The sequence below is a fragment of the Melozone crissalis genome, unplaced genomic scaffold, assembly GCF_028551555.1.
Source record: "Melozone crissalis strain CALT ecotype California unplaced genomic scaffold, PUWL_Pcris_2 ptg000117l_1, whole genome shotgun sequence".
NCBI classification, from domain to species: domain Eukaryota; kingdom Metazoa; phylum Chordata; class Aves; order Passeriformes; family Passerellidae; genus Melozone; species Melozone crissalis.
Window position 1 is genome coordinate 13,985 of NW_026535894.1, and position 23,496 is coordinate 37,480.

A 23,496-nucleotide genomic window follows, 5' to 3' on the forward strand; every position below is an offset into this window, starting at 1 on the left:
GACACGGGGAGTTGGGATCCTGAGGATGTGGGGATGAAAGGATTCACAGGACACAGACACAGCCAGGGAATGGGCGGGCCTGGAGGACACAGCGGGGACATGGGGGACACAGAGGGGACATGGGGGACACGGGGAGTTGGGATCCTGAGGATGTGGGGATGAAGGGATTCACAGCACACCGTGACTGGGGACACCAGGAGCTGGCTGGGGACACAAACACCGAGAATGGGGACACTGGGGCTGATTCCCCTTTATTCCCTGCCAGATGCAGCCCCCTCCTCGCTCCCCGTCCCCAGGCCCTCGGGCTGCCCGGTGCTGCCTCCTCCGAGGAGCAGGCGGCTGTAGGCACCGCGGCGTTCCCGCAGCTCCGCCGGTGTTCCCGTCTCCATCACGGCCCCGTGCTCCAGCAGCACCAGGCGGTCGGCGCTGTCCAGCACCCGCGGCCGGTGGGACACGACCAGAACGGTCTGGGCCAGCCCAGTGCGCACCCAACGCTGTGCCTGGGGCCAGAGAACGCTCATGCCAACCCACCCAGCTCAGAGAACGCTCTCCCAACCCATCCAGCTCAGAGAACGCTCATGCCAACCCATCCAGTTCAGAGAACGCTCATGCCAACCCATCCAGCTCATCCCAACCCACCCAGCTTATCCCAACGCATCCAGCTCAGAAAACGCTCATGCCAACACATCCAGCTCAGAGAATGCTCATCCCAACCCATCCAGCTCATCCCAACCCATCCAGCTCAGAGAACACTCATCCCATCCCAACCTATCCAGCTCAAAGAACGCTCATGCCAACACATCCAGCTCAGAGAAATCCCATCCCAACCCATCCAACTCATCCCAACCCATCCCAACCCACCCAGCTCATCCCAACCCATCCAGCTCAGAGAAATCCCATCCCAACCCATCCAGCTCAGAGAACACTCATCCCAACCCACCCAGCTCATCCCAACCCATCCAGCTCAGAGAAATCCCATTCCAACCCATCCAACTCAGAGAACACTCATCCCAACCCACCCAGCTCATCCCAACCCATCCAGCTCAGAGAACACTCATCCCAACCCACCCAGCTCATCCCAACCCATCCCAACCCATCCAGCTCAGAGAACGCTCATCCCAACCCATCCAGCTCAGAGAAATCCCATCCCAACCCATCCAGCTCAGAGAACGCTCATCCCAACCCATCCAGCTCATCCCAACCCATCCAGCTCAGAGAACGCCCATCCCAACCCACCCCAACCCATCCAACTCAGAGAACGCTCATCCCAACCCATCCAGCTCATCCCAACCCATCCAGCTCAGAGAACTCCCATCCCAACCCATCCAGCTCATCCCAACCCATCCAGCTCAGAGAACGCTCATCTCATTCCATCCAACTCAGAGAACGCTCATCCCAACCCATCCAACTCAGAGAAATCCCATCCCAACCCATCCAACTCAGAGAATGCTCATCCCAACCCATCCAGCTCATCCCAACCCATCCAACTCAGAGGATGCTCATCTCAACCCATCCAGCTCAGTCCTACCCTGTCCCACCTGATCCCACCCAGTCCCAACCAACCAACCCCACCCCACTCTCAGTCCCACCCTAACCCCATCATCCTGTTCTCACCATCCCACCTCCCCGTTCTCCATCCCATCCCCATGCCCACTCTGCCATCCTGTCTACACCATCCCCATTCCCACTGTCCCATTTCTCTCAGTCCTACTCTAATCCCATCATCCTGTTCTTACCATCCCACCTCCCCGTTCTCCATCCCATCCCCATGCCCACTCTGCCATCCTGTCCACACCATCCCCATCCCCTCAGTCCCACCCCATCCTCCTCCCACCACCCCAACCCTTCCCATTGCATTCCATCTCTCTGTCCTCATCCCAGCATTTCTATCCCCTCCATTCCCATCCCACCCCATCACATCTCCTTGTTTTAATTCCCTCATTCTACTTTCCTGCCATCCTACACCCCTGGTCTCTATCCCACCCTACTATCCTGTTCTATTTCTCCACCTCGCTGACCCACGCCACCCCATTCCAGTCCCTGTCTTCATCACATCATTCCCACTCCATCCCAATCTTTATCCCTTATTTCCATCTCTCCATCCCACTCCAGCCATCCCAGCTGTCCCATCAAACCCCATTTGCACCAACTGCACCCCTACCCAGACCAACCCCATTCCATCTCTCTGTGCTCATCCCAGCATTCCCATCCCCTCCATTTCCACCCCACCCACCCCACCCTACCCCACCCCACCCTATCATTTCTCCTTATCTTCATCCTACTTTCCTGCAATCCTACACCCCATGTCTCTATCCCATGCTCACCATTCCCACCCTACTATCCTGTTCTATTTCTCCACCTCGCTGACCCACGCCACCCCATCCAATCCCGGTCTTCCATCACATATAATAATAATTATCCCTTATTTCCATCTCTCCATCCCACTCCAGCCATCCCAGCCATCCCATCACACCCCATTTTCACCAACTGCACCCCATCCAGACCAACCCCATTCCATTCCATCTCTCTGTGCTCATCCCAGCATTCCCATCCCCTCCATTTTCACCCCACCCCACCCTACCCCACCCCACCCTATCATTTCTCCTTATCTTCATCCTACTTTCCTGCAATCCTACACCCCTGGTCTCTATCCCATGCTCACCATTCCCACCCTACTATCCTGTCCTATTTCTCCACCCCGCTGACCCACGCCACCCCATTCCAGTCCCTGTCTTCATCACATCATTCCCACTCCATCCCAATCATTATCCCTTATTCCCACCACCCCATCTCTCCGTCCCATTCCAGCCATCCCAGCCGTCCCACCGCACCCCATTTTCACCAACTGCACCCCTACCCAGACCAGCCCCCTCCACGCCACCCCGCTCACCGCTCCGTCATCTCCATCGTCCAGCGCCTCGTCCAGGATGAGCACGGCCGGGCGCCGGAGCAGAGCCCGGGCCAGGGCCACGCGGCGCCGCTCCCCGGCCGCCAGCCGCCCCCCGCGCTCCCCCACCTCTGCGGGAGCGACCACAGGGGATCGGTGGGGCGCAGCCCTGGAGTTCCCCCCTCTTCTCCCACCCTCTATCCTCCCCCACCTCTGGGGGGGATCCTGGGTTCAGCAGGATCCCAGCCCGAGAGGTTCCTCCACTTTCCCCTATCCCCCATCTTCCTCCACCTCTGCGTGAGCAATCCCATGGGATCAGTGGGGTCTGACCTGTGTGAGCAATCCCATGGGATCAGGGGGATCTGAGCTGTGTGAGCAATCCCATGGGATCAGTGGGGTCTGAGCTGCATGGTGAGCAATCCCATGGGATCAGTGGGATCAGTGACCTGTGTGAGCAATCCCATGGGATCGGTGGGGTCTGACCCAGGTGAGCAATCCCATGGGATCAGTGGGGTCTGACCCAGGTGAGCAATCCCATGGGATCAGTGGGATCTGACCTGTGTGAGCAATCCCATGGGATCAGGGGGATCTGAGCTGTGTGAGCAATCCCATGGGATCAGTGGGGTCTGACCTGCATGGTGAGCAATCCCATGGGATCAGTGGGGTCTGACCAGCATGGTGAGCAATCCCATGGGATCAGTGGGGTCTGACCCAGGTGAGCAATCCCATGGGATCACTGGGGTGTGACCAGGGTGAGCAATCCCATGGGATCAGTGGGATCAGTGACCTGTGTGAGCAATCCCATGGGATCAGTGGGATCTGACCCGGGTGAGAAATCCCATGGGATCAGTGGGGTCTGACCCGGGTGAGAAATCCCATGGGATCAGTGGGGTCTGACCCACGTGAGCAATCCCATGGGATCAGTGGGATCTGACCTGCATGGTGAGCAATCCCATGGGATCAGTGACCCGGGTGAGCAATCCCATGGGATCGGTGGGGTCTGACCCAGGTGAGCAATCCCATGGGATCAGTGGGATCTGACCCAGGTGAGCAATCCCAGGGGATCAGTGGGATCTGACCTGCATGGTGAGCAATCCCATGGGATCAGTGGGATCAGTGACCTGTGTGAGCAATCCCACGGGATCAGTGGGATCTGACCCGGGTGAGCAATCCCATGGGATCGGTGGGGTCTGACCCAGGTGAGCAATCCCATGGGATCAGTGGGATCTGACCTGTGGGAGCAATCCCATGGGATCAGTGGGATCAGTGACCTGTGTGAGCAATCCCATGGGATCAGTGGGGTCTGACCTGCATGGTGAGCAATCCCATGGGATCAGTGGGATCAGAGGTATGTGAGCAATCCCATGGGATCAGTGGGGTCTGAGCTGTGTGAGCAATCCCATGGGATCAGTGGGGTGTGACCCAGGTGAGCAAACCCATGGGATCAGTGACCTGTATGAGCAATCCCAGGGGATCAGTGGGGTCTGACCTGCATGGTGAGCAATCCCATGGGATCAGTGGGATCTGACCTGTGTGAGCAATCCCATGGGATCAGTGGGATCAGTGACCTGTGTGAGCAATCCCATGGGATCAGTGGGATCTGACCCGGATGAGCAATCCCATGGGATCAGTGGGGTCTGACCTGTGTGAGCAATCCCATGGGATCAGTGGGGTCTGACCCAGGTGAGCAATCCCATGGGATCAGTGGGGTCTGACCCAGGTGAGCAATCCCATGGGATCAGTGGGATCTGACCTGCATGGTGAGCAATCCCATGGGATCAGTGGGATCAGTGACCTGTGTGAGCAATCCCATGGGATCAGTGGGATCTGACCTGCATGGTGAGCAATCCCATGGGATCAGTGGGATCTGACCTGTGTGAGCAATCCCATGGGATCAGTGGCATCAGTGACCTGTGTGAGCAATCCCATGGGATCAGTGGGGTCTGACCTGCATGGTGAGCAATCCCATGGGATCAGTGACCTGTGTGAGCAATCCCATGGGATCAGTGTGGTCTGACCTGTCTGAGCAATCCCATGGGATCAGTGACCTGTGTGAGCAATCCCATGGGATCAGTGTGGTCTGACCTGTCTGAGCAATCCCATGGGATCAGTGACCTGTGTGAGCAATCCCATGGGATCAGTGTGGTCTGACCTGCATGGTGAGCAATCCCATGGGATCAGTGACCTGTGTGAGCAATCCCATGGGATCAGTGGGATCTGACCTCAGGGATCCCCCCACACCCCACCACGTGCCCCCCACCCCGCTCTCCCATGGCTGCCCGAGGATCCTGGGATCAGGGGGATGTGCCCCAGGGCTGCCCCATCCCTCCCCCTGGCTCTCACCCGTGTCCCAGCCCTGCTCCAGCCCCTGGATGAGCTCCATGGCTCCAGCAGCCGCGGCGGCCTCCCGCAGCTCCGACTCTCCGCAGCGCTCCAGCCCCAGCAGGATGTTCTCGCGGATCGTTCCAGAAAACAGGACGGGATCCTGCTCCACCAGCACCACCTGCCCCAGCACCAAGCCCTGTGATGCTGCCTTGGCTCCTGGTGCCCCCACCCCTGTTCCGTGACCCCCTCCCACCTTGGTGTCCCCATGGTCTCCATCCCTGATCCCACTGTCCCCATCTGTGTCCCCAGCCCTGACTTCCCACTTTTCCCATCCCCATCCCTGTCATCCCCATCCCATTTCCCAATGTTCCTATCCCATTTCCTGTTGTCCCCATCCTATTCCCGGTGTCCCCATCCTCTTCCCAGTGTCCGCAGTTCTGCTCCCATGCTCCTGTGGTCCCAGTTCCATTTCATTGTCTGTCGCAGACATCTTTTATGGAAAATCCTTTCCTCAGGATTTTTCCTCCTGAGGAGCCGAGAGGCCTCAGGAACAAAATGCAAACATTGATTATCTGTGGAATGCCACAGGTGGATCTTTGATTGGCCCATATTGGATGTTTGTAAGTAATGGCCAATCACAGCCTAGCTGGCTCGGAAAGAGAACCCTGAGCCACAAACCTTTGTTATCATTCTTTCCTATTCTATTCTTAGCCAGCCGTCTGATTAAATCCTTTCTTCTGTTCTTTTAGTATAGTTTTAATGTAATATATACCATAAAAGAATAAATCAAGCCTTCTGAAACATGGAGTCAAATCCTCATCTCTTCCCTCATCCTGAGACCCCTGTGAACACCGTCACAATTGTGCCCAGACCCCTGTCCCCATTTTCCCCATTCCATGCTCAGTGTTCCCAGTGTCTCTGCTGTCCCACGGTCCCAGCTCCAATTCAGTGTCCCCACTGCTGTCCCCATTTTCCCCATTCCACGCCCAGCGTTCCCAGTGTCTGTTCTGTCCCACAGTCCCAGTTCCATTTCAGTGTCCCCATCGCTGTCCCCATTTTCCCATTCCACACCCAGCGTTCCCAGTGTCTCTGCTGTCCCACGGTCCCAGTTCCATTTCAGTGTCCCCATTTTCCCCATTCCATTCCCAGTGTTCCCAGTGTCCCTGCTGTCCCACGGTCCCAGCTCCATTTCAGCGTCCCCACACCCCTGTCCCCATTTTCCCCATTCCATTCCCAGTGTCCCTGCTGTCCCATGGTCCCAGCTCCATTTCTGTGTCCCCAGACCCCTGTCCCCATTTTCCTCATTCCATTCCCAGCATTCCCAGTGTCCCTGCCATCCCACAGTCCCAACTCCATTTCAGTGTCCCCATCGCTGTCCCAATTTTCCCCATTCCACACCCAGCGTTCCCAGTGTCTGTACTGTCCCACGGTCCCAGTTCCATTTCAGTGTTCCCATTTTCCCCATTCCATTCCCAGTGTCCCCAGTGTCCCTGCTGTCCCATGGTCCCAGTTCCATTTCAGTGTCCCCATTTTCCCCATTCCACGCCCAGTGTTCCCAGTGTCCCTGCTGTCCCACGGTCCCAGTTCCATTTCAGTGTCCTCAGACCCCTGTCCCCATTTTCCCCATTCCATTCCCAGTGTCCCTGCTGTCCCATGGTCCCAGCTCCATTTCTGTGTCCCCAGACCCCTGTCCCCATTTTCCTCATTCCATTCCCAGTGTTCCCAGTGTCCCTGCTGTCCCACAGTCCCAGCTCCATTTCAGTGTCCCCATCGCTGTCCCCATTTTCCCCATTCCACACCCAGCGTTCCCAGTGTCTGTTCTGTCCCACGGTCCCAGTTCCATTTCAGTGTTCCCATTTTCCCCATTCCATTCCCAGCGTTCCCAGTGTCTCTGCTGTCCCACGGTCCCAGTTTCATTTCAGTGTCCCCATTTTCCCCATTCCATTCCCAGCGCTCCCAGTGTCCCTGCTGTCCCATGGTCCCAGTTCCATTTCAGTGTCCCCAGACCCCTGTCCCCATTTTCCCCATTCCATGCCCAGCGTTCCCAATGTCCCTGCTGTCCCACAGTCCCAGCTCCATTTCAGTGTCCCCATCGCTGTCCCAATTTTCCCCATTCCACACCCAGCGTTCCCAGTGTCTGTTCTGTCCCACGGTCCCAGTTCCATTTCAGTGTTCCCATTTTCCCCATTCCATTCCCAGTGTCCCCAGTATCCCTGCTGTCCCATGGTCCCAGTTCCATTTCAGTGTCCCCATTTTCCCCATTCCACGCCCAGTGTTCCCAGTGTCCCTGCTGTCCCACGGTCCCAGTTCCATTTCAGTGTCCTCAGACCCCTGTCCCCATTTTCCCCATTCCATTCCCAGTGTCCCTGCTGTCCCATGGTCCCAGCTCCATTTCTGTGTCCCCAGACCCCTGTCCCCATTTTCCTCATTCCATTCCCAGTGTTCCCAGTGTCCCTGCTGTCCCACAGTCCCAGCTCCATTTCAGTGTCCCCATCGCTGTCCCCATTTTCCCCATTCCACACCCAGCGTTCCCAGTGTCTGTTCTGTCCCACGGTCCCAGTTCCATTTCAGTGTTCCCATTTTCCCCATTCCATTCCCAGCGTTCCCAGTGTCTCTGCTGTCCCACGGTCCCAGTTTCATTTCAGTGTCCCCATTTTCCCCATTCCATTCCCAGCGCTCCCAGTGTCCCTGCTGTCCCACAGTCCCAGTTCCATTTCAGTGTCCCCACACCCCTGTCCCCATTTTCCCCATTCCACACCCAGTGCTCCCAGTGTCCCTGCTGTCCCATGGTCCCAGTTCCATTTCAGTGTCCCCAGACCCCTGTACCCATTTTCCCCATTCCACGCCCAGCGTTCCCAGTGTCCCTGCTGTCCCACGGTCCCAGTTCCATTTCAGTGTCCCCATTTTCCCCATTCCATGCCCAGTGTTCCCAGTGTCCCTGCTGTCCCACGGTCCCAGTTCCATTTCAGTGTCCCCATTTTCCCCATTCCACGCCCAGTGTTCCCAGTGTCCCTGCTGTCCCACGGTCCCAGTTCCATTTCAGTGTCCCCATCGCTTTCCCCATTCCATGCCCAGCGCTCCCAGTGTCCCTGCTGTCCCACCTTGCGGTGCAGGTACCGGTGCTCGTACTCTGGCAGCGGGATCCCGTCCAGCAGCACCGCCCCGCTGCCGGGATCCCGCAGCCGCTCCAGCAGCGCCACGGCCGTGCTCTTCCCGCTGCCGTTGGGCCCCGCCAGCGCCGTCACCTCCCCGGAGCGCGCCTGGAAGCTCACATCCTGTGGGGTGGGGACAGGTGGGAGAGTCCGTCTGAAATATCCCTCATCTGTGTCGCAGACATTTTTTCACAGAAATCCTTTCTTTGGGACTTGTTCGTTTTCTGGGAAGCAAGGGCCCCCAGAAGGAGAATGTAAACAATTGTTATCAGCTGATGTGACATGCAATAGGATGCACCTGTGATTGGTTCATGTTCCCGTGTTTATAATTAAGGGCCAATCACAGGAGCAAGCTGGGGACAGAGTCCCTGGACACAACTTTGTTATGGATTCTTTCTTTTCTATTCTTAGCCTAGCTTAGCAAGCCTCTGCAACTTGTCTTTTTATTTCTATTAGTATAGTTATAATGTGTTATGTATCATATATCAATAAATCCAGCCTTCTGATCAAGAAACAAGATTCTCGTCCATCTCTCACCCCCAGCGATCCACTCAGGTCGCTGTAATGCATTTGCCTCACCACCATCATTGGGGCACCGCTGAAAAGAAGAGCCCACCTGATAGTGGAGCCCTGGGAAATTTTATAAATAGTCTTTGAAAATGTTGGGCTTTGTGCTCTCTCAGAACGCTGTTAGCGTTCAAAAACACATAATCACGGGGGATTATATGCGGTGCTTTTTATTAAGAGCTCTGGGTGTCAGGGGTATATTCAACCCAAATCTGACTCCGACCATACATCCGAAATGATCATGTTTTATACTCTATCGTTACATAACTTTCATGTTAATTATTAAACTTATATTGTTCTATTGTATACATAAATTTAGCCCCTCTCGGAATTTCCAACATAGTTTCTCACTATTCTTCTTATGGTTTTATAAGAATTACATTTAATTACTAAACAATCATCACGTCTAACAATTATATAATTTATCATACTGCTTAGGCAGGCGCAGTTGATCTGGGAAAGCACAAAGCCCAACATTTTAGATTCTATCTTTAACTTTTTCCAGGGTTCCACTATCACACCCGTGTAAGCAGTATGATAAAAGATACAGTTGTTAGATGTGATGGTTGTTTGGTAATTAAATATAATTATTACATAATCATAAGAAGAATCGTGAGAAACTATGTTGGAAATTTAAGGGGGCTATGTTTGGCTGAAATCTATGCATACAATAGAACAATATAAGTCTAATAATTAAAATCAAAGTTATATAACGACAGAGTATAAAAACCCATTCATCTTGAATGCATGGTAGGAATCAGATTTGGGTTGTAATACCCAATTCCCAGAGCTCTTAATAAAAAGCACCGCATGTAATCGCTTATGTCATTATGTGTTTTTGAACGCTAACACACTGTTGCAGACATCTTTTCATTCAAAATCCTTTCTTTTAGGACTTTTCTTTTCCGAGAAGCTGAGAGGCCTCAGGAACAAAATGCAAACACTGATTATCTGCTGCTGTGGGATGCAACAGGCGGATCTGTGATTGGTCTCGTGTGGGTGTTTGGAATGAACGGCTAATCACGGCAGGGTTGGCTCTCTCTCTGTCTCAGCCACAGATTTTTGTGGATTCGTTCATTTCTATTCTTAGCCCAGCCTTCTGATGAGAACTTTTTCTTCTCTTCTTTTAGTATAGTTTAAATGTAATACATACCATAAAATAATAAACCAAGCCTTCTGTAACACAGAGTCAAATCTACGTCTCTCCCTGCATCAAAAAACCCCTGTGAACACCGTCACACCCCACTGTGTAAAATCCCTGGCTCTGAAGGAGAAAGCCACATCCCAACAAGGCCCCGACACCTGAGGAGCATTGCTGAACTATTGTCCACAGGTGTGTGTGGAGAGCCATGAAGGCATACAGTTGAGGGAAAAGTAAAAGGTAGCTGTAAAGCAATTCCCAGGCTTGATTCTATAAACAATTAGGCTCTCTCAAGCACCACTTTATAAACAATAAGGTTCTCAGACAGTCTTCCCATAACAAGCAAAGCACTCTGTCTGGGAAAAGATGGCTCCCTGGGAACAGATATGGAAGTTTTGGGAATCTTTCATATCACAGTGGGAACGTTGGTTCTGTTTTTAATAAACAATTACAGGTATTGTAAAACAAAAGGAGTGGTTAGAGTTTTCTCTGTTAGCCTACCGTGAGCTCGGATTTTGCAATATGCATGAAGGTAATTAACACTGTTATATAAAGTGGCTGATCGATCAATAAATTGGAGTTCGATGCATCAATCAGATGGTCGCTTCTCCCTTCACTTCAATAGGTGTGTTTGCTGTATGCCGCACAAACCCAACGAAAGGAAGAAGGGGACACCTTGTCCTTTTTGCAACAACGGCCTTGGAAGCTGTCCCACCTCTCAGCCAGGGTTGGACTTCTGCTGAGTTTTGGGTGGTCCCCTCACAGAAGACCTCACACAAAACCCCTCACTTGTCTCACAACCGCCGTGACAGGCAGACCGAGATGCGAGAGGCCTCACCATCAAAGATCCGATTTGGAGCTTTTGGAGCTTTTAGGACCCCTTTGAGGGGCTTTGGGATCCAATTTGTGGGTTTGGACATGGCAGAACCCCTTTGAGGGGCTTTGGGATCCAATTTTGAGCTCAATCCACAATTTTGAGAGTGGTCAGGATCTGATGTGAGGGGGTTTGGGATCCTTTGGACATAACAGGACCACTTTGAGAGGTTTTGGGGTTTTATTTGGAGGCTTTTTGGACACAAATGGAGTGGGACAGGATGCAGTGGGCGGTTTCCAAGGCAAATCTGTGGGTCAGGACCCAATTTAGAGGTTTTGAGCACCCAATTTGGGGAATCAGGATCCAATTTTGGGGCTCCACACACAATTTTGGGAGCAGTCAGGATCCGATTTGAGGGGATTTGGGGTCTGATTTGTGGGTTTGGACATAACAGGGCCCCTTTGTGAGGCTTTGGGATCGGATTTGGAGGGTTTGGACATGGCAGGACCGCTTTGAGGAGCTTTGGGTGGTGGTGCCCTGCAGAAAACCCCTCTCATTCATTTGCAACCACCGTGACAGACAGACTGAGATGCGAGAGGCCTCTCCATCAAAGACTGAGACATGAAATCCCTTTTTGAAAAGACCCCCAAGGGCTGGGACTGAGACCCCACACCTGGGGGAGGCAAGCTGACCACAGCAAGATGGATGTTGCAGGTGCGAGCAGTGGAACGAGAAGACAATGGCTGTCACCCACTGCTGAACATGGAATGTGCGTACCCTTCTCTAAATGCCGTTTTTTCCCCCAAAAATACAACAGACTACCTTTGATTCGGTTTCAAGTTTTACCCATTCCCCCATCAAAAAAAAAAGGAGTATAATAGGAGTTCGGATAAACTGCAACCCTGAGATCTCCCCAGACGCGACCTGGTGAACTCCATTGGATGGACATGAAGGACTTCACCGTTTCTACGTTTGGTAGCTCTATACCTTCCTTCCTCTTCCTCCCTCTTTTTCCCTTTTCCCCAATTCCTCTCTAACGCACTTTGTTGTGGTTATTCAATAAATAATTATTGAATTAATTTGAGTTCTGATTATCACTGCAAACCCCCTGTGCCATGTCAGTGTTTTTTGCACCCTGTGAACTCCATTGGGTGGACATCAAAGGACTTCACCGTTCTACGTTTGGTAGCTCTGTACCTTCCTTCCTCTTCCTCCCTCTTTTTCCCTTTTCCCCAATTCCTCTCTAACGTACTTTGTTGTGGTTTTTCAATAAATAATTATTGAATTAATTTGAGTTCTGATTATCACCGCAAACCCCCTGTGCCGTGTCGGTGTTTTTTGCACCCTGAGATCAACCCACGAACCATCACGGAACCCGTTCGTAAGGACGGATCGTGACAGCAGGTGATGCCAGAATTCCCACCCCTGGGAAGCCCCATCCCATTGATCATATCCCATCCCATCCCATTGATCCGATCCCATCCCATTGATTCCATCCCATTGATCCCATTCCATTGATCCTATCCCATCCCATTGATCCCATTCCATTGATCCCATCCCATCCTATCCCATCTGTCTGTTATCCCATCCCATCACTCCACCCCACCTGCCCCCAGACCCACCTTCAGCACGGGGCGCTCCGGATTCCCGGGATATGCGAAGGAGACCTTCTGGAAAGTGACGTGGCCCTGAAGCTCGGGGGGCTCCCGCGTGCCCCCGACGTTCCCCGCGGGTTTCCGATCCAGGAACTCCCAGATCCTCTGTCCGGCAGCTGCGTTGGTCAGGAATTCGTTGAAGCCGTAGAGCAGCACCTGGGGAGAAGGGAGGGGGTGGCACCGGGGCGGACAGAAGGACGGACGGACGGACGGACACGAGCGTTCCATGGGATCACCTGGATGTGGTCGCCAACTCTCTCCTGGTACAGCAGGAAGGTGACGAGGACGCCGGGAGTGATGGATCCGTCACGGAGCTGCTGGTGGCTCCTGAAGAGCACCATGACCCGGATGGCCAGCTCGATCACCTGTGGGTGGGACAGGGACACTGCTGCCCCCCAAACCACTCCTGGTGTCCCCAGCCCACTCCTGGTGTCCCCATTCCATCTGTCCCCAACCCACTCCTGGTGCCCCCAGCCCACTCCTGGTGTCCCCATTCCATCTGCCCCCATTCCAACCCATTTCTGGTGTCCCCATTCCATCTGCCCCCATTCCAACCCATTTCTGGTGTCCCCATTCCATCCTACCCCATTCCAACCCATTTCTGGTGTCCCCATTCCATCTGTCCCCAACCCACTCCTGGTGTCCCCATTCCATCCTACCCCATTCCAACCCATTCCTGGTGTCCCGATTTCACCTGCCCCCATTCCAACCCACTCCTGGTCCATTCCATCTGCCACCAACCCATTCCTGGTGTCCCCATTCCATCCTACCCCATTCCAACCCACTCCCGGTGTCCCCAATCCACTCCTGGTGTCCCCATTCCATCTGTGCCCAATCCACTCCTGGTGTCCCCATTCCATCTGCTCCCATTCCAACCCATTCCTGGCGTCCCCATTCCATCTGCCCCCATCCCACTCCTGGTGTCCCCATTCCATCTGCCCCCATTCCAACCCACTCCTGGTGTCCCCATTCCATCTGTCCCCAACCCACTCCCGGTGTCCCCATTCCATCTCCCCCCATTCCAACCCATTCCTGGTGTCCCTATTCCATCCTACCCCATTCCAACCCATTCCTGGTGCTCCCATTCCCTCTGCTCCCATTCCAACCCATTTCTGGTGTCCTCATTCCATCTGCCCCCAACCCACTCCTGGTGCCCCCATTCCATCCTACCCCATTCCAACACACTCCTGGTGCCCCCATCCCACTCCTGGTGTCCCCATTCCATCTGTCCCCAGCCCACTCCTGGTGTCCCCATTCCATCCTACACCACTCCAACCCACTCCTGGTGTCCCCAGCCCACTCTTGGTGTCCCCATTCCACCTGCCCCCATCCCACTCCTTTATCTCTGTGTCTTTATCCCTGTTCCTGGTGTCCTCATTCCAGTTCTGGCGTCCCCCTCTCACTCTTGATGTCCCCATTCCCGACCCCAATGCGTCACAGACATATTTTCTGAAAGATCTTTCCACCAGGATTTTTCTCCTGAGAAGCTGAGAGGCCTCAGAAACGAAATGTAAACAATAATGATCTGCTGCTGCGGAATGCAGCAGCTGCATCTTTGATTGGTCTCATGTGGTTGTTTTTAATTGAAGACCAATCAGCTCCAGCTGTGTCGGACTCTCTGGTCAGTCACAAGATTTTATTATTCAGTCCTTTCTAGCTTTCTAATGTCTCCTTTCTTTTTCTTTAGTATAGTTTTAGTATATAATTTGCTTTTAATATATATATGATAAAATAATAAATCAGCCTTTCATTCCTTTCTAGCTTTCTAATGACTCCTTTCTTTTTCTTTAGTATAGTTTTAGTATATCATTTTCTTTTAATAAAATATATCATAAAATAATAAATCAAGCCTTCTGAAACATGGAGTCAAGATTTTCGTCTCTTCCCTCGTCCTGGGGACCCGCAAACACCACAACACTGATGTTCCCAACCTTTATCCCAGTGTCTCCATCCTGTTTCCAATGTCACCATTCCCATTCCTGCCATGGCTGCTCCTGACCCCAGTGTCCCTGTTCTGGTGTCCCCATTCCTGGTGTCCCCATTCTGCTCTGAGTGTCCCCATCTCAGCCGGTTTCCCATTCCTGGTCCCAGTACCTCCATTCCCAGTACCCCCATTCCCAGTGTCCCTGTTCTGTTGTCCCCATTCCTGGTGTCCCCATTCTGCTCTGAGTGTCCCCATCTCAGCCGGTTTCCCATTCCTGGTCCCAGTACCTCCATTCCCAGTACCCCCATTCCCAGTGTCCGTGTTCTGTCGTCCCCATTCCTGGTGTCCCCATTGTGCTCTGAGTGTCCCCATCTCAGCCGCTGGTTTCCCATTCCTGGTCCCAGTGTCCCCATTCCCAGTGTCCCTGTTCTGATGTCCCCATTCCTGGTGTCCCCATTCTGTTTTGAGCATCCCCATCTCAGCCGCTGATTTCCCATTTCTGGTCCCAGTGTCCCCATGCCCCGTGTACCCATTCCCAGTGTCCCTGTTCTGATGTCCCCATTCCTGGTGTCCCCATTCTGCTCTGAGCACCCCCATCTCAGCTGCTGGTTGCCCATTCCTGGTCCCAGTGTCCCCATGCCCAGTACCCCCATTCCCAGTACCCCCATTCCCAGGGTCCTCATTCCCAGTACCCCCATTCCCAGTGTCCCTGTTCTGGTGTCCCCATTCCTGGTGTCCCCATTGTACTCTGAGTGCCCCCATCTCAGCCGGTTTCCCATTCCTGGTCCCAGTACCCCCATTCCCAGTACCCCCATTCCCAGTACCCCCATTCCCAGTGTCCCTGTTCTGTTGTCCCCATTCCTGGTGTCCCCATTGTACTCTGAGTGCCCCCATCTCAGCCGGTTTCCCATTCCTAGTCCCAGTGTCCCCATGCCCAGTGTCCCCATTCCCAGTGTCCCTGTTCTGGTGTCTCCATTCCTGGTGTCCCCATTGTACTCTCAGTGTCCCCATCTCAGCTGGTTTCCCATTCCTGGTCCCAGTACCCCCATTCCCAGTACCCCCATTCCCAGTGTCCCCATTCCCAGTGTCCCCATTCCCAGTACCCCCGTTCCCAGTAACCCCATTCCCAATGTCCCCATTCTGCTCTGAGTGTCCCCATCTCAGCCGGTTTCCCATTCCTGGTCCCAGCGTCCCCATTCCCAGTGTCCCCATTCCCAGTACCCCCATTCCCAGCGTCCCCATCCCTGATCCCGGCATCCCCATTCCCGGCTGCTCCCATTCCCAGTCCCCCCTGACCCTGTAGACGAGGACGAAGATTGCCAGCTCCAGCTCTATCTGCTCCTTCAGCCTCAGCTCCTTGGCCAGGTTACACCTGTGCTGCTCCTCCTCCTCCTCCTCCGCCGAAAAGGTTCGGATGGTCTCGATGGCGGCAACGGATTCCTGCACCCCAGCGGCCGTGCGGGCGGAAGCTTCCAGCATGGATCGCTGAAGGGCCTGTGGCAGCAACGGGGCATCTCCAGCTTTCCCAGGCCACCTTCCTGGCCCACCATCCCCATCCCGTCCCACCACACCCACGGCATCCCCACTGTTGCACTCCCACCATCCCACGCCCTTCTCTCTCACCCCCACCATTCCCATCCATTCTCCCAGTCCTAATCCCACCATCCCCATCCCCACGGTCTCATCCCGTCCCCACCATCCCACCTTATCTCAGCCTTCTCTTCCCATCCACACCATTCCCATCTCCACCATTTTGTTCCATCCCCATGTCACCATTCCCATCCATTCTCCTAATCCCACCATCCCCATCCCGTCCCACCACACCCACGGCATCCCCACTATTGCACTCCCGCCATCCCACGCCCTTCTCTCTCACCCCCACCATTCCCATCCATTCTCCTAATCCCACCATCCCCATCCCGTCCCACCACACCCGCTGCATCCCCACTATTGCACTCCCGCCATCCCACACCCTTCTCTCTCACCCCCACCCTCACCACTCCCATCCATTCTCCCAGTCCTAATCCCACCATCCCCATCCCCACGGTCTCATCCTGTCCCCACCATCTCACCTTATCTCAGCCTTCTCTTCCCATCCACACCATTCCCATCTCCACCATTTTGTTCCATCCCCATGTCAGCACTCCCACCATCCCATTCCCCTGGTCTTTATTCCCTTTCATCCCACCATTTCCACCTCCATCGTCCTCCCTTCCACTCTCCACCCCATCCCATTCCCACCATCCCGCTCCCCTGATCTTTATCCCCTTTCATCCCACCATTTCCACCTCCATCGTCCTCTTTTCCATTCTCCATCCCATCCCCACCATCCTGCTTCCCTGGTCTTTATCCCCTTTCATCCCACTATTCCACCTCTATCATCCTCTTTTCCCTTCTCCTTCCCATCCCATCCCATCCCATTCCCCTGGACTTCATCCCCTTCATCCCACCATTTCCACCTCCATCATCCTCCTTTCCCTTCTCCTTCCCATCCCATCCCATCGCATCCCATCCCATCCCATCCTATCCCATCTGATGTCCCATCCCACCACTCCATCCCTATCATTCCCATTCCCACTATCCCACTCCATCCCATCCCATCCCATTGATCCCACTGATCCCATCCCATCCCATCCCATCCCCACCATCCCGTTCCCCTGATCTTTATCCCCTTTCATCCCACCATTTCCATCTCCATCGTCCTCCTTTCCATTCTCTATCCCATCCCATCCCATGAATCCCATCCCATTGATCCCATCCCGTCCCATCCCATTGATCCCACCGATCCCATCCCATCCCATCCCATCAATCCCATTGATCCCATCCCATCCCATTGATCCCACTGATCCCATCCCATCCCGTCCCGTCCCATCCCATCCCATTCATCCCATCCCATTGATCCCATTGATACCATACTATTGATCCCATCGATTCCATCCCATCCCATTGATCCCATTGATCCCATTGATCCCATCCCTGATCCCATCGATCCCATTGATCCCATTGATCCCACTGATCCCATTGATCCCATTGATCCCATCCCATCCCATCCCATTGATCTTATTGATCCCATTGATCCCATCGATTCCATCCCATCCCATCCCATTGATCCCACTGATCCTATCCCATCCCATCCCATCCCATCCCATCCCCACCATCCCATCCCATCCCATCCCATCCGATCCCATCCCATCCCATCCCATCCCCCCCATGCCATCCCCCTAGCCCCCATCCCATCCCCACCATTCCCACCCCCTTATCCCACCTTTGTCCCCCTCCCCATCCTGACCTGTTTGCGGGTGCTCTGGACGCGGCGCGTGGCGATTCCCAGGGGCACCTCCAGCAGTGCCAGCAGTGCCAGCCCCGGTGCCAGCCCCACCATGAACCCCCCCACCACCAGGGCCATCACCAGGCTCCGCAGCAGCTGGTTGGCCCCGCTCGGCACCGCCCGGCACACCCGCGGCACTTCCATGGAAAACTGGGCCAGGAGCTCGGCTGCAGGGTGGGAAAAGAGGGTTGGGATGGTGGTGGGTGAGACCGTGATCCCATCCGGGATGATCCCATTCGGGACGGGAATGATGGGATGGGGAGCAGTGGGATGGGATGGTGGGAATGGGTGTGGAGATGGACAGGGTGGAATGGGATTGAGATGGTGGGATGGCATGATGGGAATGGGTGTGGAGATGGTCAGGGTGGAATGGGGTGGGACAGGGGAGTTGGGATGGTGGAAATGGAGATGGTGGGATGGGGTGATGGGAATGGGTGTGGAGATGGTCAGGGTGGAATGGGGTGGGACAGGGGAGTTGGGATGGTGGAAATGGAGATGCTGGGATGGGATGGTGGGAATGGAGATGGTGGGATGGGATGATGGGAATGGGTGTGGAGATGGTCAGGGTGGAATGGGGTGGGACAGGGGAGATGGGATGGTGGGAATGGACATGGTGGGATGGGATGGTGGGAATGGGTGTGGAGATGGACAGGGTGAAATGGGACAGGGGACATGGGATGGTGGGAATGGAGATGGTGGGATGGAGTGATGGGATGGTGGAAATTGAGATGGTCAGGGTGGAATGGGGTGGGACAGGGGAGTTGGGATGGTGGGAATGGAGATGGTGGGATGGGGTGATGGGAATGGCTGTGGAGATGGGCAGGGTGGAATGGGGTGGGACAGGGGAGATGGGATGGTGGGAATGGAGATGGTGGGATGGGATGATGGGAACGGGTGTGGAGATGGACAGGGCGGAATGGGGTGGGACAGGGAGATGGGATGGTGGGAATGGAGATGGTGGGAATGGAGATGGTGGGATGGGATGGTGGGAATGGGTGTGGAGATGGACAGGGTGGAATGGGATGGGACAGGGGAGATGGGATGGTGGGAATGGAGATGGTGGGATGGGGTGATGGGAATGGGTGTGGAGATGGGCAGGGTGGAATGGGGTGGGACAGGGGAGATGGGATGGTGCGAATGGGTGTGGAGATGATCAGGGTGGAATGGGGTGGGACAGGGGATGGTGGGATGGTGGGAATGGAGATGGTGGGATGGGGTGATGGGAATGGGTGTGGAGATGGACAGGGTGGAATGGGGTGGTACAGGGGAGTTGGGATGGTGGGAATGGAGATGGACAGGGTGGAATGGGGTGGTACAGGGGAGTTGGGATGGTGGGAATGGAGATGGACAGGGTGGAATGGGGTGGTACAGGGGAGTTGGGATGGTGGGAATGGGTGTGGAGATGGACAGGGTGGAATGGGGTGGGACCGGGGACATGGGATGGTGGGAATGGGTGTGGAGATGGTCAGGGTGGGATGGGATGGGACAGGGGAGATGGGATGGTGGGAATGGAGATGGTGGGATGGGGTGATGGGATGGGTATGGAGATGGTCAGGGTGGAATGGGGTGGGACAGGGGACATGGGAATGGAGATGGTGGGATGGGGTGATGGGAATGGGATGGGATGGGATGGGAATGGAGATGGTGGGATGGAGTGATGGGATGGTGGGAGGAAGCTGGGGATGTGCAACAGGGTGGAGGCACGGGAGTGAGAATAATGGGGACAGGACAGTGGCTAGAATGGGAAAGCGGGATGGGGACAGGATGGAACACTGGAGTAAAATGAAGCCAGGAAGGTGGCATAGGATGGAATGGGATGGGATGGGATGGGATGGGATGGGATGGGATGGTGGGAATGGGAATGATGGGGATGGAGTGGTGGGATGGGATAACAGACAGATGGGATGGGATGGGATGGGAAGGGATGGGATGGGATGAATGGGATGGGATGAATGGGATGGGATCAATGGGATGGGATGGGATGGGATGGGATGGGATGGGATGGGATGGTGGGAATGGGATGGGATCAATGGAATGGGATCAATGGGATGGGATCAATGCGATGGGATGGGATATGATCAATGGGATGGGATGGGATGGGATGGGATGGGATGGGATGGGATGGGATGGTGGGAATGGGAATGATGGGGATGGAGTGATGGGATGGGATAACAGACAGATGGGATAGGATGGGATGGGGACTGGGGGCTGGGATGGTGGGGATGGAACTGGGGTGACAGAATAGCTGGGATGGGATGGGACAGGTGGGATGGGTCGGGTGGGATGGGGCTGGGCCGGGCCCCGTTACCTGCCGGCGTTCCCTGGAAGAAGTCCAGGTCTTGGTGCACCAGGTGGGAAAAGAGCCGCAGGCTCAGGCTCTGACGGAGACGCGCCATCAACAGCATGAAGAGAGAGCCCCGGCAGCCAGAAAACAGCACGCTGTGGGGACGCAGGGACACGGTGACGTCGGGGACGTTGGGGACGCGGGGACAGGCCCGGGGAACGCTGTCACCCACCTTGTGGCTCCAGCAGCCGCCACCATCCCGACAGCTCCGGCGGTGACTCCGTCCCCGCTCCCGATGGCATCCAGCACCTTCCCGGTGGCGTAGGGCCCCGCCATCTCCCCTGGGTGTCACCGAGGCTGCGTCACCACGGGGTGACCACTGACACAGGGGGACCCTGATTTCTGGGGGGCAGGACCCGGTAAGGGGAGCGGGGATCTCATTTTGGAAAGGCGGGACACGATTCGGGCAGGAGACAACTTAGAGAGGTCAGGGCCCAATTTTGGGGGTTTGGTGACAAATTTAGGGGTTTTACACCCAATTTAAAGTGTCAGTACCAATGTTGGGGGGGTTCAGCATACAATTTTATGGGTCAGAACCTAAACATAGGAGATCAGGACCTTAAGATCCCAGGCCTTAGAGGCCAACGTCCATTTTTGGGCGTCAGAGCCTAAGTTTGAGGATCAGCCCCCAATTTTGGGGGGTTTGTGACTAATTTAGGGGTTTTACACCCAATTTAAAATGTCAGTACCAATGTTGGGGGGGTTCAGCACACAATTTTATGGGTCAGAACCTAAACACAGGAGATCAGGACCTTAAGATCCCAGGCCTTAGAGGCCAACATCCATTTTTGGGCGTCAGAGCCTAATTTTGAAGACCAGCACCCAGTTTTGGGGGTCCAACAGCCAAGTTTGCAGGGTCAGAACCCAATTTGGAAAGTCAGCACCCCATTTTGGCAGGGTCAGCACCCAACCGAAGGGGTCAACTCGCAATTTAGGAGGGTCACCACTCAGTTTTAGGGTGGTCATCGCCTATTTAGGGGCTCAGCACTCAATTTTTAGGCGCCAGCATTCAATTTTGGGGGGGTATCCCAAATCGGGGGGGGTTCCCAATTTGAGGCTGCCGAGCCCAAATTTGGGGTGTCAGCGCCTGTCACCACATGTCAACGTCCCAGGGTGACGCTGTGATGCTCGTATCCCCATTTATCTGTTCTGTTTGTGCAGGATATTGTCTTCTATTATGGATATTATCAAGGCTGGCTCTGAAGAGCAAAGTTTTGTTCTGGTTTTGTTATCAGCCTGGCAGGACACACAGACAGGGCAGTACATGGTGCTGCTTTTGCTTTTTGCTTTGCTCCTGTTTCTGCCTTTTGCTCCTGCTCATTAGTTAGTTTAGCTAAGCACTCCGAATTTTTCCCTGGAATGTTTTTCCTTTCCCTTTTTTTGGAACCACTCAAACCTGCTCCGGACTGGGACCTGGGAACACCGAGAGTTTGCACCTTGTGGCTGCAGCAGCTGCCCCAGCACCGGAGGGACTGAGAACAGAGTGACCACCCCCGAGAGAGACTTTCTGAATTTGTCACCTTTTTCAGAGTGTTGTCACCCGGTATTGTTCATTTTGTGTGCTGGGGGTGCTGTGCCTGTTCAATAAACAGGTTTTTTCCACTTCTCTCCAAGGAATCCTTCCTGAAGAGGTTGGGGGCAGAGGCCGTGTGGGTTTGCTTTCTGGAGGGGCCCCTTTGGAGATTTTCTCCCAAATTTCCCCTAAACCAGGACAAATTTTGGTGCCCAACGTGGGGCTTGAACCCCTGACCCTGCGATTGTGTCACGCCCTACTGACTGAGCAGCCATTTGTGGGGAGGGACTGTGTGGGTTTGCTTTGCCCCCTTTTGGAGGTTTTCTCCCAAATTTGCCCCGAACCAGGACGGTCACCCACCAGCGACGGCCAGCACGAGGCAGAGCACGGCGGCTCCAAGGACGTTCCGCTGCTCCCAGGTCAGCGCCAGAGCGCGCCGGACGCTGCCGGGAGCCTTGGGGACGCCTCCGGGGGTCTCGGCGACGCCGCCGGGGGTCGGGGGCGCGGCCCAGGCCAGCACGGCCAGGGCGGCGGCGGCGTGGGTGACCCCGAGCCAGGCGGGCGCCGCGGCCGCCAACAGCCCCGGGCCGGCGCCGGGCGGCCCCAGGAGGCTCCGGAAGGTTCCGAACACCGCGGGGGTGGCGGCGGCCGTGACGGCGGCCGCGGCGGCTCCGGAGGGACGGCGAGGGAACGGCAGCCGGGCGGCCGCGGCCAGGACGGGCAAGCGCAGGGCGGCCTCGAGCCACGCGCCCGGCACGCCCAGCGGGGCCAGCAGCGGCACCAGCGGCGCCAGGAACGCCAGCGCCAGGGCGTCGGCCGCCAGCAGCACGGCGGGCAGCAGAGCGGCGGGTGGCAGCGCCATGGCGGGACCGGGACGGACAGCGCTCCCTGTGGGGCTCCCGGGAGTGAGCAACAACCTGTGGAGACACCAGTTAAAACCAGTTAGGGCTGGGGCGCGCCCCTGTGCACACCAGTGCTCCCAGTTCAGCCTGGGATGCTCCCCTGTGCACACCAGTGCTCCCAGTCTAGAGTACGGTGCTACCAGTTCAGCCCCCTGAGCTCACCAGTCCAGACAAGGCACTCTCCAGTCCACACCAGGGCTCCCAGTTCAGCCCTCTCAGCTCCCCAGTCCACACCAGTGCTCCCAGTTCAGCCCCCTGAGCTCACCAGTCCAGACAAGGCACTTCCCAGTCCACACCAGTGCTCCCAGTTCAGCTTGAGGCACTCACCAGTCCACACCAGTGCTCCCAGTTCAGCCTGGGGTGCTCACCAGTCCACACCAGTGCTCCCAGTTCAGCCTGGGGTGCTCACCACTCCACACCAGTGCTCCCAGTCTAGATTATGGTGCTCCCAGTCCAGACTATGGTGCTCCCAGTTCAGCCTGGGGTGCTCACCAGTCCACACCAGTGCTCCCAGTCCAGCCTGGGGCACTTCCCAGTCCAGACAGGGCACTCACCAGTTCAGACAAGGCACTCACCAGTCCACACCAGTGCTCCCAGTCCAGCTTGAGGCACTCACCAGTCCACACCAGTGCTCCCAGTCTAGACAATGGTGCTCCCAGTTCAGCCCCCTGAGCTCACCAGTCCACACCAGTGCTCCCAGTTTAGCTTGAGGCACTCACCAGTCCACATCAGGGCTCCCAGTCTAGACTATGGTGCTCCCAGTCCAGCTCCCTGAGCTCACCAGTGCACACCAGTGCTCCCAGTTCAGCCTGGGGCACTCACCAGTCCAGCTCTGGGCACTTCCCAGTCCAGCTTGGGGCACTCCCCAGACCACACCAGTGCTCCCAGTCCAGGCCTCTCAGCTCCCCAGTCAACATCAATGTTTCCAGTCCAGCCTGGGGCAC

The 23,496-nt window shown here is 55.4% G+C and overlaps 1 protein-coding gene across 1 annotated transcript; it reads right to left on the bottom strand.

Moving 5' to 3' along the window:
• Positions 1-251: 251 nt before the first annotated feature.
• LOC128948228 (antigen peptide transporter 2-like) lies at positions 252-22,512 on the bottom strand. The gene is made up of 11 exons (XM_054292841.1): positions 22,011-22,512; positions 20,310-20,418; positions 20,102-20,232; positions 17,755-17,960; positions 15,762-15,959; positions 12,778-12,906; positions 12,509-12,697; positions 8,314-8,487; positions 5,231-5,390; positions 2,882-3,018; positions 252-500 (listed from the first exon to the last, which is right to left on the bottom strand). The coding sequence occupies exons 1-11, from the start codon at positions 22,510-22,512 to the stop codon at positions 252-254; spliced, it is 2,184 nt and encodes a 727-aa protein (XP_054148816.1).
• Positions 22,513-23,496: the final 984 nt, after the last annotated feature.